This window comes from Carassius gibelio, chromosome B5, assembly GCF_023724105.1.
Source record: "Carassius gibelio isolate Cgi1373 ecotype wild population from Czech Republic chromosome B5, carGib1.2-hapl.c, whole genome shotgun sequence".
NCBI lineage: Eukaryota > Metazoa > Chordata > Actinopteri > Cypriniformes > Cyprinidae > Carassius > Carassius gibelio.
Window position 1 is genome coordinate 20,217,002 of NC_068400.1, and position 19,545 is coordinate 20,236,546.

Below are 19,545 nucleotides of genomic sequence, written 5' to 3' on the forward strand. Positions count from 1 at the left end.
GCAACTTTGTTTACTAGAATTGTGACTTTCTATCTTGCAGTGTACTCTGACTTTATAAGTTGCACTTATGACTTTGTTTCTAACTGCGACTTCGTATTTCACAAAGTAATTTTAAATTTCACAGTTTGATATTTTATAGCTCAATTATGTCTGTTTACTGTAATTGCCACTTGTTGCAATATATAATGCAATGTGATTTAAATCTGACTTTGTGTCTTGTATTTGTCTTTAAATCTTGCAGTTGTGACAGTTTTTTCTAACTGTGTTTTTATGTCTCACAATGTGATGCTTTTATAGTACTTTTGTGATGATTTTAAACTACTTTGTGGAAAAGAGCAGTTTGGATATTACACTTAATATGTTTTTAGGCACATCAAATCCTTGTATAATGTCAAGGGGGTCACGTGATTCGACCATTTGGCTTTTCAAGACACAAGACATTTCTAGAGGTCTTTCTGAGTTGAAAGGTGGCGAGGAGGTAAATGTTTCTGATTCAGGAGCAATGAAGCGGAGAAATGGTTGCTGGGATTGAGAGGTTCAGCTGATTTCTCCGCTTGCATCTTTCTTATTGTCACTTTAACCACTCACACGTGCTGAGCACTGCCCTTTGTCACCTCCTCCTTCACCCCCATCCCACGTCTCTCTACACCTACCCGGGTATGACCCCCGTTCTCCACAAAGACACATTGACTGGCTCTTCCTTTGACAAACACACCGCCTGGCCCTTCTGCTGTAATCCATATGTGGCAGGATATATCTATTTGAAAGTCACCAGGAGAGATGCCGTGATATGTTTTTTTTTTTTTTTTTTTTTTTTTAGATTGTTAAGGCTATTATATTCATCTTACTAAAGGCTGAAGAACATACAAAAAAATGCAAGATTTTACCTTTTTACCATTTTTACCACCTATGTTTTCTTCCTAAACAAATCAGTGTTTTTAATTGAAATGGTTGGGTGTATGATACAATGACTTACTCATAAAGACAGTCATTTATTGCCACCTACTGGATTTTTGATGTTAAAAATCCCCGCCACTAATTCACAGGCTTTGTTTTTGCATGCACAAATATTAATAATAACTGTTAAAGCGATAACTGCCTTAGTATGTACTGGTAACTATCACTTAGTCACAAAGACATAGTAACTTCTGCAAAATACCATAATGTGGGTTTGTTTTTAAATAAATGCTTCTGAAAGACATGCAAATATGCAATTCAAACTGGGATGATTTTATCCATATTGATGTTGCCAATATTACAGTCTAACTAGCGAATCGCATAATCCATATGTTCTTTACTCATTGTTGTCAATGTATTGCAATTTCCTTGATATTCAATCAAAGATTATATTTACCCACGGTTCCCATTCATCAGAGAAGAAAGCCTAAATGCGATTATGTAGACGAGGGATTAATGTGGAGATAAGCACAGGGTAATGCATGGTAATGATCCGACAGTAGTATTCCTCCTCCTTCATTTGCATATCTTAAAGTGCTGACAGGTGTGCCAGGCCATGAGGTAGAAATGAAGGCCAGCGGATGCCGATAAGAGACTGTGGGGTGTTTTATACCTTTGAATGTTGCTGATAATATGGACACTGGTTCTCTCTCTCACACACACACACAAGCATGAAAACACTCTGAGTATGTTTGTCACAGATAACATACTGTAGATGGCTTGCTGGACCATCTCTATGTCTAATGCAGTCTGTCTGCAGCTCTGTTGTGGGCTGTAGGCTCTTGTGAGGGCACTGATAAATCAAGGCAAATGTTATGCGGAGGTATTTTTTGCATTCGCACACACATAGACTTTGCGGTGTGCCTCATGCATCATTTTATCTGAATCTGCCACATGTTGTTGATTTTTCTCCACCGACGCCCTGTCTCATAATATATGCTTGGCTGGTGCTTATAACAGTACAGAATCAATCGTTGTATTGGCTACACACCACACTGGAAGTGCCGAAATCTCTTTTTGCAACAATAAATGTACTGTGGCTTGCACAGAGGATAACCTATCCTTTATAGGACTATTCAATCCATGTAATCTATATATCATGCAGCTACATCATTGCAAGATAATATTCCTCTATATTTGTATTGACTAGCAGTGCATGTACATATGTCAAATGTCAGAGATAATTGGGCAGAAGTGCAAATGGTAAACAAATTTATATTCATTATTGGGAATGCTAATATATCTCCTGCTGGGTTCTTTACTGTGTTAAATCCTCCTTTGCATGCAATCAAGTTATGCCTTTGGTTCATTCTTAGGAATCTGTACATTTCTGTCTTGTCCCTGTGACATTCCACTGATATAATTATAATGAAACACCACTGAACTTTTCATTTGAATTTACTTTAGAATTTGAATTTAAGAATTTGAAATGTAAAATTAAAATGCTTTAATCATCTTTCACCTCGTGCCTTTTTTCTGAAAGGTTTATTTATATTCCAAAAAAAGTTCTTTTTCAAGAATGAAAAAGGTGAAAAATGTATCTTTTCAGACACTGTTATGTTGTGTTTTCTTTGATCATATTTAAAAGAGTACCATTACAAAATCCTTTTTAACCAAACAAAAGTCAGTTTCAACTCATTTTCATTGCATTTTCATGCATTCTCATTTTCAAGGTTATGATTAGCTGGTTTAACCCTTTTATGTTGACCTTTAACCTTTTAATATTTTTAATGTAACACTGTTGAATTATTGTTCCACAAAATATGTTTTTAAAATGTTTCTACTTTATAATATTTTTCCTTTTTTTTAATTTTTTATTATTATTATTACAAAGCAGGTCAAAACTGGTTGATTTGACCAGAATTTTTCTTCGAAGAATCACATAATTTATATAGATAAATAACTTACTTCACTGTTGTAAACACATACAGGTTTATTTCAATCTTCCATTGAACAGTCTATATTTTTTGATGATTTATTGGAATATTACAACATTTCATAGGTCCCCCAAGCCATCAAAGATACGGTTATAATTTTGGTGGTAAAATATGATTTTCTATTAAATGACGCTGTTTGCTGAGAACGAGACATCTACACATATTTCAGTTTTTCAGTTTCATGTTAATCTCAACTACACAGATTGCAGAAAGCTCAGACAATCACAGAAGAATAAGGTCTTCTGGCTGTCTTGTCTTCTGACACTGCTCACGCAGGGTCCCCAGAATTCACTGTATCAATTGTAGTGCTGTTATTGAAGTGTAATCGGGCATGAGAAAGGCCAGCTTGCTGAGGGTTGGGGGCTATTATGAGGGTCCCATCTGTGACTGCGGTGTGGAGGGGGGGGGTGGGGGGGTTACTGGCCTGGAGGTCTCTGGCACATGTCTATGAATGGTGGGTGTGAGAAGGGGCAACACAGAAGCAGCTGATACGTCCGGATGTGTGGGTGTATTGAACAACCTGTCTTAAACTTTTGCAATGTATATTTTGCACTTACCCTCCAGAGAAAGTGTCCCTTTTCACTGTGAGCCAGTGTTTATCATTGTTAACCTAGAAGAAGCTTAAAATACATATTGATCTGTTCAGAGATGTGCATGCATTGTTTCCTCTGCTAGCAGAAAACTTCTTATTGTCATATTGACTAACTTGTTCGCTGAGTGCACATTCAGTGCCACCTCCACACTGAGACCCATTTGAGAGTGAGAGTGATGGTTGATTGATCCCATGGCTTCCTCTGCAGAGATCAGCGGGGTCAGACTGTAGGAGATGATAAGCTGAGATTGAAAAGGGCTATCACCGTTCTGGGGTCAGGACCCCTCCGTAAATTGAGCTGATTACTGCTGCTGCTGGTCAGGTTCACAGGGAAGACCAGTAATCAACAGCCAGGCCAGGGTACAGTAGACAACTGCCATCACAGACATTACATAGTACAGTTTAAACATACATTTACATGACTGAATGTTGTTCACAGTGCAGTCACAATATACTTCAGCCTAAAGTGGCTTATTGCTTTTCTTAAGTGGCTACTATATAATAAGCACACAACAATGTTATATGTTATAATGAATTATATTATGGATATGCTGTATTCATGAAGTCCCATTATATGCATTTATACACTTCTATAAAATAGCCTACCATGTAAAATATAGTTGTCCCACTGTGGATGCTGTAAAGAGAAGTGTCATATCATTTCATTAGCATGAGCTGAATATGACGTGAATGCATTAATATAATACATTATATAATATTGTTTAAAATGTACATTATAAAATAGTTTAGATTTTACTTGTACAGTGTTTTTACAATGTAAAGGAAAAAAGTTGTAAATGAAATAAATATTATTGGAGGACATTTTACAAGAAAATTATATTTCAGTCTTTTTACTTTATAATTGCATGTTTATGTCAATGTATTGTGATTTGTTTCCTATTAACTGTGGAATGTCCTCAGGATTTCTGAGTGGATATTATTTCTTCACCATTTTGCGTAAGTAATTACAAAGAAATGGCAAGTGACACATTGAATATAACATGAACTTTTTAAAACTGTAATAAAGATTTGCAAAGAACACAGTTTATTTGGACACTCGAGCAACAAGTAAAAATGTATATATGTATTTTGAATTTTAAAATATTAAAACAACTGCCATTTCTTAAGGTGCGATTTTTTTTTTAACACTGATAGATCCTTGGGTAACACTTTTAGTGACCAGTTCTCAATTTTTACTAGTTTCTTATTAGCATGTCTATTATTAACATATTGGCGATTTATTAGTACTTATGTATAAAGCACATATTCTGCATGACCATATTCTACATCCCTAATCCTACCCAACACCTAAATTTAACAAATAATGTTAATGGTGAGAATTGGACCTTAAAATAAAGTGTAACTGATTCTGGATTTGAGTGATGGTTCCCAAGTCTGTTTGATTGACAAGTACAGCTCTGGGAAAACTGTGACAAGCAGTGTTTGAATGTTTAGATGATACTTGCACGTTTCTCCCTTCTGGGACATCTCTTAACATCCCATCAATACATTCACACACAAAACACAATAACTGGCCAGATTTGCACAAAGCATGAGAGTGAACAACTCAGATGGTCTCCACTCCCTATACTTGACACGAGCATGACCTGTGTGTGTGTGTGTGTGTGTGTGTGTGTGTGTGTGTGTCTAGCCCCTCCTTGTTGCAGTCTGTCTCAGTATTTCTTCTCTGTGCCAACTGCTCACAGTATGGTGATCATCCAGGGCCGGGGTGCATCTTCAGGTCACCCGGTCAATTAAATTCAAATTGAGGATAAATTATCTGCAAATTATGTCCAGAGGACCAGAGGATGCAGAGTTTCTCTAACAAAACTTCACATAAAAACAAGGCACACATTTTTTTTAGATAAAGTCAAAATACAAAATTAAGTTTGTATGCAGGACAGTCTGTCTGTATTTTAATATTGTTTGACAATGGGCTTCACTATTACTATTGCATGGTGTATAGTTAAAAGTTTGTTCAAATAACGTACCTTAGCATTACATTTTGGTCTATAACTTGCACAAAAGTCATAAATGATACATTCCAAAAATATTAAGTCAATATTTATTTACATGTATTAGAATGAATAAATAAATAAATAAATAGTAATTTTCTTAAAATTTGACTTCTATATTATTATTGTAATATAGTAGGCTACTACATTAAATTACTAAAAACTATATGTAGATTTGCTTCAACATGTCAACAAAATAATCACTATTAATCTCTCTTTGACAAGCCTATAAGTCAAGTCCAGTCACCTTTATTTATATAGCGCTTTAAACAAAACAGGAAAACAGTATATCAACACTGCAAAATGACAGTTAAAGGCAGTTCATCAATGAATTCAATGTTGTCATCATTCCACTCAGTTCAGTTTAAATAGTATCTGTGCAATCATGTTGATGATATTGCTAGATATTAAGTTTCCTCAACTAAGCAAGCCAGAGGCGACAGCGGCAAGGAACCGAAACTCCATCAGTGACAGAATGGAGAAAAAACCTTGGGAGAAACCAGGCTCAGTTGAGGGGCCAGTTCTCCTCCGACCAGACGAAACCAGTAGTTCAATTCCGGCCCAGCAAAGTCAGATTGTGCAGAAGAATCATCTGTTTCCTGTGGTCTTGTCCTGGTGCTCCTCTGAGACAAGGTCTTTACAGGGGATCTGTATCTGGGGCTCTAGTTGTCCTGGTCTCCGTTTTATTTCAGGGCAGTAGAGGTCCTTTCTAGGTGCTGATCCACCATCTGGTCTGGATACGTACTGGATCCGGGTGACTGCAGTGACCCTCTGATCTGGATACAGACTGGATCTGGTGGCCACGGTGACCTCGGAACTAATATTAGCGTAGATGCCATTCTTCTAATGATGTAGCAAGTACATCGGGAGTTATGGGAAGTGTTTCCGGTTCCGGTTTACCTAATTAATGCAGCCTAAAAATCCTTTAAAGGGGGGGGGTGAAATGCTCGTTTTCACTCAATATCCTGTTAATCTTGAGTACATATAGAGTAGTACTGCATCCTTCATAAATCAAAAAAGTGTTTAGTTTTATTATATTCATAAGAGAAAGATAGTCTGTACCGATTTTTCCCGGAAAAACACAACCGGCTGGAGGCGTGACGTGTGGGTGGAGCTAAAGAATCACGAGCGCCAGTAGGCTTTTGCGTTGAGAGCCTGTGGAAGCTGTGACATTACCGTGAGGGAAAAACCATCATCCAAAACAAACCATGGCTTACAGTCAGATTCAGCCGTTTATTTATGATCCAGAATCAGATCCCGAGGCTGAAACTGAACGAGAGCAGCAGCAGCAACGAAGTGCCCTTAAGACACATATAAGGAAATTCTACTCCATCTAACGTCACACAGAGCCATACTCGAAAAAAACTTTCTGAAACTTGTGACAAACCGGAAGGAGTATTTTGGGAACAAAAATACTCCTTCAAACGTACAACTTAATTTTTGAAACTTTGTCCATGTTTAGCATGGGAATCCAACTCTTTAACAGTGTAAAAAACTCAGTATGCATGAAATAGCATTTCACCCCCCCTTTAACGGATTTGGATATTAAAAGCATATTAGTATGTTATGTGTAAGCCAGGTTAAAGAGATGGGTCTTTAATCTAGATTTAAACTGCAAGAGTGTGTCTGCCTCCCAAACAATGTTAGGTAGGTTATTCCAGAGTTTAGGCGCCAAATAGGAAAACTGCCGCCCGCAGTTGATTTTGATATTCTAGGTATTATCAAATTTCCAGAGTTTTGAGAAGACAGCGGACGTGGAGGACTATAATGTATCAGGAGCTCATTCAAATACTGAGGTGCTAAACCACTCAGGGCTTTATAAGTAATGAGCAAAATTTTTAAATTTATACGATGTTTGATAGGGAGCCAGTGCAGTGTGGACAGGACCGGGCTAATATGGTCATACTTCCTGGTTCTAGTAAGAACTCTTGCTGCTGCATTTTGGACTAGCTGTAGTTTGTTTACTAAGCGTGCAGAACAACCACCCAATAAAGCATTACAATAATCTAACCTTGAGGTCATAAATGCATGGATTAACATTTCTGCATTTGACATTGAGAGCATAGGCCGTAATTTAGATATATTTTTGAGATGGAAAAATGCAGTTTTACAAATGCTAAAAACTTGGCTTTTTAAAGGGGGGGTGAAATGCTATTTCATGCATACTGAGTTTTTTACACTGTTAAAGAGTTGGATTCCCATGCTTAATATGGACAAAGTTTCAAAAATGAAGTTTTACTCCTTCCGGTTTGTCACAAGTTTCTGAAAGTTTTTTCGAGTATGGCTCTGTGTGACGTTAGATGGAGCGGAATTTCCTTATATGGGTCCTGAGGGCACTTCTACCGGAAGAGCGAATGCTCCCGTATAGCGAGGCTGAGCACAGACATTTTACTGATCAGAGCGATTCACTGATCAGAGCGAGAGCGTCGCGAAAAGTCACAAAAGAAATGTGTTTTTGGTTGCCAGGGCAAGACAACCCTGCACAGATTACCAAAAAAAACAGCATTAAGGGACCAGTGGATGGAGTGCATTTTTACAGAGCATCAACGGAGTTCTGCAAGTGTTTTTGTTTGTTCCCTGCATTTCGAAGATGCTTGTTTTACAAACAAGGCCCAGTTTGACGACGGATTTGCGTATCGTTTATTTCTTAAGGATGATGCAATCCCAATGAAAAAGGGTCATGATCGTGTGTTGGAACCGCAGGCGGTGAGTAAAACTGCTTCAAATATCTCTGCCTCCTTGTTAGTGCGTCCGCCTCCCATGCCGGAGACCCGGGTTCGAGCCCCGCTCGGAGCGAGTCGTTGCTGCTGCTGCTCTCGTTCAGTTTCAGCCTCGGGATCTGATTCTGGATCATAAATAAACGTCTGAATCTGACTGTTAGCTATGGTTTGTTTTGGATGATGGGTTTTCCCTCACGGTAATGTCACAGCTTCTACAGGCTCTCAACGCAAAAGCTTACTCGCGCTCGAGATTCTTAAGCTCCGCCCACACGTCACGCCTCCAGCCAGTCATGTTTTTCCGGGAAAAAACGGTACAGACTATCTTTCTCTTATGAATATAATAAAACTAAAGACTTTTTGGAGTTATGAAGAATGCAGTACTACTCTATAGGTACTCAAGATTAACAGGATATTGAGTGAAAACAAGCATTTCACCCCCCCTTTAAGGAAAGATTGCGATCAAATATCACAGCTGTTACTAACTGATGACGAAGAATTAACATCACAAGGGATTTATCATTAACATTTGTTTCTCTGGATAATGTCATATGAAAATCCATTAGCTACAGTTAGCATTTTTATGTATGCTTACAGCCAAAAAATACATGTTGTAAAATTATAATAAAAATAATAATTTATCTCAAATTTTTGTGTACCCACTCAAAACCCCCTTGTTTCACCTAAATCATATGATATTTTGAAGGGAGATTACTTTTTACTTTTTAAAAGCATTAATGCCTGGCAAACGTAATCACCAAGCACCTAGATAACTGCATAGCAACGTCCTGGGAATTACCCATAACACCCTAGAACTGTGCCAGTGAGTTTTGCTGAAGTGAACTATATGTTTAAAAGAGAGAATGAGGCTGAGAGACAGAGACAGAGACAGAGAGTGAGAGAGAGAGAAGGAGACAGTAAAAGGCATGTAACGGTTCTTGTCCCTGAGGGCTTGATGACACTAAAGAGACACGGAGAAGAAAGGAGGAGGGGAAGCCCATCACCCTCTGCTCCATTCTGTTCTTTTACAACTTGACAAAATAGCCTTTTAATTTTGCTGAACGTCTGGGGCATCTGCGGCTCTGCCTGCATCAATCTCCATCATCAGCAGGCTCCAGGCACTGAGTCCCCAGGGTCCTCTCACTGCCAGAAGAGCCCTCTGGGCACACAGCAAAAGAGAGTGTTTCTCTTCCTCTGTACAGCAAGAATTAGAGTTCACCATCTCATATGCTCAGATTCTCCTTTTTTCCTAATAAGTTTGAGACAGTAAATTTAGATTCAGATTTATGCCTTTCAAATCCAACCAGCAAAACTCATGTTCATCATCATAGCATGTAATATCCCAGCATCTTTCTGTAAAAAAATAAATAAATACAAAATTGTTCACTTTAAATTTCAAAAGCATATATTTGAACTAATGCCTTCGGGTTTGAGTTCTTCCAGCATTTCTGGCATGACTGAATATCATTTGACTGTGGCCCGGCCTGATGTGGTGACATCACTGAGTGAGACAAATCCATGATACCAATTGGCAGGTTGAATGAGAGACAGTCAATAGGGATTAGGGTGAAGTCTTTCCCTATTGTTTACATTTCTAGACAGTCTAGCATGTCAACCAAGGTAGGTGAAGCAGAAACGGTGTGAAGGGTCTTTGGACAGAACACCACATGGATACATGCCTCATTCACACATTCACATAGAAAAGGAAGCTTGACAAACTTTTTAACCAGCCATCATGCTTTCGAAATATGTATGCTATTGTAGAATAATGGTTTAAGTGGTTTTCATCTAAAGTTGGTATATTTTTGTTTCTAGAAACAAAATTATTATTAACTGAAATAATATAAACACACATGTATGGCAAGGCAAAACTTTTTTTCATTTATAACTAAAATGAAATAAAACGTAATACATACAATTAATACAATTTATATAGATATTTTCATTTATAAAACTGAATAATAAAACCTAACTAAAAATTAAGTGAAAACCAAAATATTAAAATAAAATTCTATATTAACAAAAACTGTGATAGTATATCAGTGAAATTGTTTTTTTTTTCATGTGTTTTTTTTTTTTTTTTTTTTTTTTTTTTTTACAAATAAATTAGGAATTAGCATTTGTTCATATCTGGAAATTCTTCAACATACTTGTTCATTTTCAATAAATTACAAAATATTATGCTATATAGGCCTTTGTTAGACACAAAGTTAGGTTCTGAAAATTTTTTGAATTTACTTTATACAGTATTGCATGTCCTGCATCGCAAGTGCCTTATTACTTGTTTGAAGCACATTAAGAACACTAATTATATAGGAAATAACTTTGATTGCATTAGCATCTGATTAAATTTATCTCTGTAGCTAATTGTGGGGCAGTCCTTGGCTGTCCATTGTCCCTGTTAAATAAAACAATCAAATAAATAATATAAAAGAAATTTAATAACATCCACCCAGGGACACTCTGAATAAATAACATAAAACTAAACCTACTTTCCTAAACCTACACTGAAACTGGCCTGCACCTCAAGCTCCCTCTCCGTCACAACAAGCCCAGACTGCAGTCTCACTGTTACAACTCCACTACACTACAGGAACAAGTATGTGAACATGCCTTTCTATTTAATAGGTTTGGCTATTTCATTACTAACAGGTGTATAAAATCAGACGTGTACTTCTAAGACAAATATTTACAGCAAAGGATACAGAAAATCATTATGTTAATATTTATAATCTCTACATGCCTTATAGAGTTGCGTGTAGCAGATTAGAGTTTGGATAGAAGGTTGGATGTTTTATAAACTTATTTAAATCCCCTGGAACACATAAATGTGCACAGTCAGAAAACACATTTACTCATATGTGTCTAAAACTGTGCTAAGTGGTTTCATTTGGCGAATCATAATCAATTATGTTTTCGGCAAATTATGTGAATGAGTGGTCCCTCTGGGTTGCCATCTCATCTTGTTGAACTCAATTAGCAGTAATTAACACGTGCTAATGAGATGAAGTGGATTCCAAAACAAACAGTGGGAGCTCAGCCTCATATAACAGCAACAGAGACTAAATACAGCGGGTCAGGTTCACAATGACAGTCTCTGCAGACTATGACAATATCAGGCATGCAGGACTGTAAGGAAAATGGATTCATGCAAATCATTCAATCCAAACTGAAGCTATGGCAAATAAACAAGGTGTGTAAGCACTTCTGTTTTTTTCTTATTTAATTGGTTGTTTTGAGGGTGGCTCTGCAACTCATCATGTCTTTACAGCAATTCAAGCACAAAATACATTAAGTTTTACTATCAGTTGTATGCTTTCAAGCTGAATGCACAGGCTGAGCACAATTCTTGTGTACTGACTATATTTTTCATCTGCTTGACATATATTCCAGGCATAAAAGTGCGGGTCAGACACTGGGGAGATATCACTTTCCCAGTGAGAATAAAGTCACTTCCTCTTTCACAATTATAGGCTGCAAATTAAAGTATGTACTTCAGTGGGAATTCAGTGCATCTTTGTCTCTGGCTTGAACAACAAAAATTGAAATCTATGAGTCCATCTATGGCGTGTACGGATCCATGAAGAACCTGAAACATCCATGGAAACTTTCCATTGCATAAAAGGCTCTTTACATTAGAAAAACGGTCTTTAGATTATAAAAATGTTCTTCAAAAAAAAAAAAAAAAAAAAAGGTTTTAGAACATTTTACAATAATATATATATATATATATATATATATTAGCATATCATTCATTAACAGAAAATTAAGGCACCCTGGATTCTTCACACAGCAGCGAGACATCGCTGGTTTCCAAGAATAGAAACGCGCAAACCCACTGGAACCTTTATTTTTTATGGAATGGTAGTGTTTCAATAGATTTAGAGGTTAACCTTAAATCTGTCAGGTTTTGAATGGTTATGTTTTTCAAACTTTTTCTGTAAGATTGGCTATCGCAAAAAAACCAAGCACATATGATTTGATTAAACAGTAAATTCGTAAGAAGACATTCTCTCACTGCAAATGATATCTGTAGCATACAGGCACGAGGCTTGTTCGCTGTCTGCTGTATCTCTCACTGCAGCTCCTCTGATGGCTCCCCGTGCGCTGATAATATCTCCCAGCAGCCTGAGACTTTATATTATAATCATTAGTGATCCTTGCCCTCTCACCCGTGCTGAAGAACAATCGTAGAGGAACATTAATCTGAGCTGGAAACTGCCGTGTCCCTCTTTTCCCACATGGCTGTCCAGGTCTTGTTTTTTTTTTTTTTTTTTGAATTGTGCATAATTTCTGGATCACTGTGGCTGAATTCACACACCCGCTTAATTAAAATATTTCATTAATGACCCTGTGTTAATAGGATTTAGTCGACTGGATGTATCTGACAAAACGAAATTACAGTGCTGTATATAAAATGTTTAATAGTCTATACAGCATATGATATAGCCTATTAACCTGTAGACAAAATGTATAATAAGCTATATAAATATATTTGATGTAGGCTAGTTAGAATAATTTTGCCAAACAATATAACCTCATTAGGCCTACGTGAACCTGGAAAATAGAGGCATATTTTATTTTGCAGTGAAAATTAAAATTATAGCCTAATAATAATACAAATATAATAAATAACGTATTCAGTTGTGCTTCCAATGGCCTAAGGTTTGCTTAGAATTTGTAAACGAGCTTCAATATAGGAACATTTTTATAGTTATTTACCAGTTAATTTCTAAAAATAAAAATAAAAATAGGCTGTCTGTTGCAAATAACACGACAAAATTTTATTAGTCTACTCATATCCATGTCTGGCATTCCGTCAGATATGTGTCATAAGTAGAACTAATTATGAATTGTTATTTCTAAATACAATGAACTAATTTATCCATAACGGAAAACAGGAACATTACAATGTATTATCATTTCTCCGCGGTCAAAATAGTTGTATATATTCTCCTACACTCCATTTCGAAATGTAATTAGTCAACATTCAAGTTTGCTTTGATAATGGGTTGTTTCCAAATGGACTGCAGACAGCAGAAATTGCAGGGGAAAGTGCGTTCACCTAAATTACTGCAATCTGATTGGTCCTGTTCCAACATGACGTCACATCGCAGGGAATAAGGTCTGACGGCAGCATCCAAGCGCCTGCCAGCGACTGAAGCAGAGCGAGCTGCAACTGGAAAATACATACAAATGACCAGGGATATATGTGATATGCTTCGAAATAGTTGATTTGAACTTTTTGTAAAACGAATTAAACGCATTTATTCATTTATTTATTATTATTAGTATTATTATCATTACTGTTCAAGCGTTGGGAGCATTGGAGATTCCGCGCGCATGTATCGATTCAAATAGCCTATACAATAAGTAGTCTAACCATTCCATGAGACTGAACTAACACTTCAGCTAAAGTTTGTTTTTATTCATCTTAATGAAAAAGCATCAACGTAGGTTCAATCGTCTAAAGAGGAGCTGACACTTGTCCGTTTCTGCGCTACAGGCAAAATTTGGGATGCTGTATTAGGCTATAGCCAATGCCTGTCTTTTTGGTGACTTTTGTTTACTTGGATCAAGGTTCTCTAACTTGTGGGGGAAGACAAGCTGATTTTTGCCTCCCATCGAAGACAGCAACGTGGTGACTGTAGGCTAGTCACAAAATATGGTCCACTGTGCTGGATGCGAGAGGCCTATTCTGGACAGATTTCTACTCAACGTCTTGGATAGAGCCTGGCATGCCAAATGCGTGCAATGTTGTGACTGTAAATGCAATTTAACTGATAGATGCTTTTCAAGAGAAGGACGACTCTACTGCAAAAGCGACTTTTTCAGGTGAGCATTTGAATCGAAAAAAGCCTCAAATTACATTTTTAGCTCTTGTAATGCGGCTACGGACCTTTCTGTATTAAGAGACTTGAACTAGATTTTTTCCCCCTTCTATATGCTATGTACGTAATAATAATAATAATAAAAATAATTCGTTAAAACACATTTATGTAAACACTATATAAAACACAACATAACTATAATAATAAATGCACACAAAAAAAATCGATACAACTGGAGCGCATAACATTTTACATTTACAACCTGCCGAATATTAGACGTCTTGTTATAGGTGACAGACTAAAACAGTTCTCTTTGTTTACAAGGTATGAGTGTCAGACAGGCAGAGGATGAGATTTGCACCAGTACCTGACGGATGTGTGCCCTGCCTCGCCTCAATCTTTCTTAGCACATGCGTTTGTTTGCAAAAGCTCGAGCAAAGATGCGATAAGTGGATTTGAATAATGAATGAGCTCGAGAGGAAAGCCACAGACATCCAGTTAGCACGCATTCGATAACCATTTCAGTGAACTGCATTGACATGCACGCAGAGACAAAAGAATGTATATTGTCGCCTGAGAAGTTTGAAAGAGGATATTCTGTTAATGCATTCTGTCAAAGCAATACTGAACATATCAGCAACTCTGAAAGAATAGAATAATTCAGTAGACTACAGTAGTCCATGCATCTTCATGGGTGGAAAAAGCATGATTATAAAATGCATTTTAAAAAAAAGTGCATGTTAATTGTTTAATTTAAATTACCAAGGAAAATAAAGACACTATGCAATTTGTCTGTAAAATATTGTAAAATGTTTAGATGTAAATGTATGAAATAATTTACAGATAATTCGTTAGGCTAGTGTAACATGATAAAACCATTATGTTTTAAAGGTCGTTCCCAGAATTCCCTGCACGAACTATCACATTTGTTTGGATTTCTTATTTTTGTTATCTTTTTAATATAGTGGAAGCTTTTACGTTGAATGTTGCTTTATTTTAAAAAAAAAAATTGTGCAATTTTGCAATTATTATTATTATTATTATTATTATTATTTATTTTATTTAAAAAAAACAATTATTAAACCTTCTTTTTGTGAAAAGACAAAAACTATAAAAAGAATGTGTCTGTTTGACTTTGTTTTAATTCTCTGCAGACGTTATGGCACTAAATGCGGAGGCTGCGCGCAGGGAATCTCGCCCAGTGATCTAGTTCGGAAAGCGCGAAGCAAAGTCTTTCACCTGAACTGTTTCACCTGCGTCATGTGCAATAAACAGCTCTCCACTGGCGAAGAACTGTACATTCTAGATGAAAATAAATTTGTCTGCAAGGAGGATTACATGAATAACAGCATCGGAAAAGACACAAACCTTCTGTCAAGTGAGTAATTTGGGGAATTGAAGCCCTGTAGTCTACGAGATAAATATTGCTCTTTTTCTCAAATACTGATTCTGTAGGCTATGCAGTTTTTAGACTCTATTGTTATTTCAGTAGGCTGTCTGATTATGTGTTGTCTTCGAATGTGTGGCACAAAGCATTTTGACAGCTTTTTAAACAAACGGCTGTGCTTTTAACAGTTGCGTGCAGTGACCCGAGCTTATCTCCAGAATCTCAAGATCCACAGGACGACTATAAAGACTCGGAGACTGGACACATGTCGGACAAGGAGGTCTGCAGCAATGAAAACGACGAGCAGAATCTGGGGGGCAAACGTCGCGGGCCGCGGACTACTATCAAAGCCAAGCAGCTGGAGACTCTGAAAGCTGCTTTCGCCGCCACCCCCAAACCGACCAGACACATACGAGAGCAGCTGGCACAAGAGACAGGCCTCAGTATGAGAGTAATTCAGGCAAGTTGCTAAAATAAATAAATAAATAAAATAAGGAAAAGTAGCCCTAAATAGGTTACAGGCTATAATAGGCCTATACAGGCCTATAAATAATTGCGGATTTAGGCTATTTTATATAGGATAGGCTTTTACATGTGTAAACGATTTATCACTATTTTATAGCTACTTTAATAAAACCTTTGCAAAACATTTGACGTGCGGCCTCGTGTTGCCAATAGTTTTTTATTGAACCGCGGCCACAACAATATTATAAAACACCCATTTTCAAAAAAACAAATGCCTAAATATAAATAATAAATAAAATTAACAATTGTCTCTTCAAGTAGGCTATACCTTAAAAGTGTAGCCTTGTACGGTTTCAGCATCCTCGCGCATAGACTGCATCTTTAGACACAGGTGTATGTTGGCTTCGTCCGCGGCTCGTCCAATCAGATTTTAGAGCCGGCCCGGAACTATTCGTTTAAAATGCCATTACTTACTAATAGCGTAAGCTATGAACACATTTTGGAAGAATTTACAACAAGTCGCATTAATTAATTGTCCAGTTATAATGACTGCAATGACAACAGGGCTACATAAGTTCAGGGGGGGTTGTCTTTCGGCAGTAACACCTAACGAATGGGGTTTTAAGGCCTATTAAACATGGAAAGAAATATGTGGCACAAAATAGCATAATGACAAGTAATTTGGGCATGAAAACCGAGTAGTCTACTCCTTTTTGCGGATTTTTATTTTAACGTATTTTTTGATGGATTATAGCGATATATGTGCATATCTAAATGCCCGCCTTAAAATATAATTATTTTGCTTGCTTAGATCTTAGGTTTCCCATGTAGCCTAATGTCAGACGACAACGTTGCTCTATAATGATATTTTTGGGGTAGGCCTGTATTAATCTGGAAACTAATGTCCCGTCTCGTCTGTGTATTTTCTGTCGTGCAGGTGTGGTTTCAGAATCGGCGCTCTAAAGAGAGGCGCATGAAGCAGCTGAGCGCGCTGGGCGCCAGAAGACACATGTTCTTCCGCAGTCCGCGGAGAATGAGAGCGCTGGGCGATCGCATGGAACCAGGAGAGCTCATGGCCAGCGGCCATTTCTCTTATTATGGAGGTTAGTTCATGTTCATGAATATTAATTAAAAAAAAAAAAAGCATCACAACCGAATGGTATGTAACAATTAATATTATTTTTGTGTCCATGCTGTGATACCATACATAGCCTAAAACAGTTTTTAAAAATGAATTTAATACTGATCATTTATTAAGGCAATCAAAATGTAATATATATGACCACCCTCATCTTTATTTAAAACAATTTATTACACAATTGACCTTTCAAAATAATAAAAATAACTTAATATAAATAAATACAAGCTTATATAATATTTGAAGTTGTTTTTTTATATTAATAGAAAAAATAAAATACACAAATTATTGAGCAATCCTATTGATGTTGTTTTTCCACCATATAATGCTCTACAAATTCAAACAGTAATTGACAAATGGTCTGTGTTTTACCTATATGTTGTATTATAGGTATAATTGGAAGTCTTGAATTATATCTTTGAGTGACCCACTGATAAATAAATAAATACATTTCTGCATTTAGCAGAGGCTTTTATCCAAAGCGACTTACAGTGCATTCAGGCTAACATTTTTTACACCATTTTTGTTACACAGACTATCAAGGTGAATACTATGGCCCAGGATCAAACTACGACTACTTTCCTCAAGGTCCACCATCCTCTCAAGCCCAGACTCCAGGTGATCTAGGATTCATGCCCTCCTCTGGCCCAGCTGGAACCCCTCTAGGGAGCATGGACCACCATCATGGAGCCCATCACCCCTCCAGTGAGACACAATGCTTCAGCGAGATGATATCGCATCACCCAGGGGACTCTCCCAGCCCAGAGCCCAGCGCACCCACCTCCATCCACAGTATCTCCACTGACATGTGTGACTCCACTCCACCCTTCACATCCCTGAACTCTCTCAGTGGCAATGGATACAGCAATCAACTCTCCTCAGAGATGAGCGAGGGGACAGTCTGGTAGCAAACAACAGACTTATTCAGGATACAAAGATGTGGATATGTACTGTTCATGTGTGATTTTCTAGCGACAATATTTCTATTTAGTTAATTTATTGACATAATTGTCTATTTATTGGTTGATTCGTTTACCGATTTATTTAATGTATTTATCTATTTAAGCACCATTTGTGTATTTTGAAAGTGGAATGTCAAATATTGGTCTGCAGACCTTATAGCTGTGCTATAGATAACGACAGTATAAGAAAAGCTGAAACAGAATGTTTATATTTACAACACCTGGTGTGTCTGTTCACATGTGTATCATAATCTGATCACTCGGACCTCTTTGCCTTTTGAGGCTTTGCCATAATGACACTTGAAATCATCTCACACCAAAATCTGTCACTGCTCTCCATGTGGTGGAGTTATGGCTCCATTATGAGTTCCACCAAATCTCAGCGTTTGCCTTTAAAAGGGAAACTTAACACTGTTGGGACAAACCCTTTGTTTGAAATGAAATATGACTTGAATTATAAGACAAAGTCTACCTTCTAAAATGATTTCATATATCCTAGTCAGTGGACAGAGAGCAGTTAATTGTTTACATGTATTTTCTTCAGGGGTTTAAATATCAACAATGACTTTAAAAAAAAAAAAACCTCTTGATACTGACACAAACTTTTTCTTCAAGCAAGAAACCAAACTTTTGTATTAATTCAATTTATATTTGAGTTGTGATTCACTGTACTAGTTTGTATGATATTGTGTTTGCACAAAGAATACACTAAACAAAACCATAAATACATGTTGACAAATGAAGCACAAATACATAAATTGCATTTTTTTTTGCGCTAGTCTTCAAATTGACTTACATGATTAGTCTCTGAATTAGGGTTATAATCTGTGTGGAATTGTATAATCTATAATAAAACTGAAAGAAAGAAAGAAAGAAAGAAAGACACCCAGAGCAGAGTCTGGAGAACAAGGGAGGACATACAGGCATTCTTGTGAAACAAAAATTTTTAAAAGAGAGGTTTGTGTTCATTCTTTTTGATGACTTGCTAATGTCAGTGTTAGGAAGTACCCCTTGCAGCAAAATGTAACAATACAAAAATAATAATGTAAAAAAAAAACATCACAATATAAAGAAGACTATACATTTCAGTTAATCTCTATCAATCTATCAATCAATCTATCTATCTATCTATCTCTTGATTTTATGTCGGATGATCAGTATTTGTTCCAAAACAGTTAAGTCATACTGCTTAATTTTTGTTTGCCATTGTATTATTTTTAACATAATAATAACTAAATCAGACACGTAGGCAGTAAAAACTAAACAATTCAAATAAATGTAATATAAAATGTTACATTTATTTCAATACCGAGTAACCTTAAAACATATTTCTTCAACAAGTCTGTTTATATTAACATAAGAGTGATAAAAAATAAAATTTACCAAAAAAACTTCTCCAAAACCACCGTTTTGATCACGTAATTTACTATGTTTATCTAAGGCATAATATCCAACTTAAGTGAATTTACATTTGGTCACGTTGTTAAAGCTATTTAATGTGAAAAACGACTGTATTCTGAGTATTTTAAACGACAACTTCGCTT

General features: G+C 36.6%; 1 protein-coding gene across 1 annotated transcript; it reads left to right on the forward strand.

Moving 5' to 3' along the window:
• The first annotated feature begins 13,377 nt into the window (after positions 1–13,377).
• Positions 13,378–18,822, forward strand: lhx1b (LIM homeobox 1b). Its single transcript, XM_052557318.1, has 5 exons — positions 13,378–14,053; positions 15,204–15,427; positions 15,625–15,896; positions 16,839–17,004; positions 17,574–18,822. Exons 1-5 carry the CDS (start codon positions 13,884–13,886, stop codon positions 17,945–17,947), a joined length of 1,206 nt encoding a protein of 401 aa, XP_052413278.1. The 5' UTR covers positions 13,378–13,883; the 3' UTR covers positions 17,948–18,822.
• Positions 18,823–19,545: the final 723 nt, after the last annotated feature.

Coding starts and splice junctions, on each gene's coding strand:
- lhx1b (XM_052557318.1), top strand. CDS start 13,884: ATGGTCCACTGTGCTGGATGCGAGAGGCCTATTCTGGACAGATTTCTA. Junction 14,054..15,203: donor TGCAAAAGCGACTTTTTCAG/GTGAGCATTTGA, acceptor AATTCTCTGCAG/ACGTTATGGCACTAAATGCG. Junction 15,897..16,838: donor TCAGTATGAGAGTAATTCAG/GCAAGTTGCTAA, acceptor TCTGTCGTGCAG/GTGTGGTTTCAGAATCGGCG.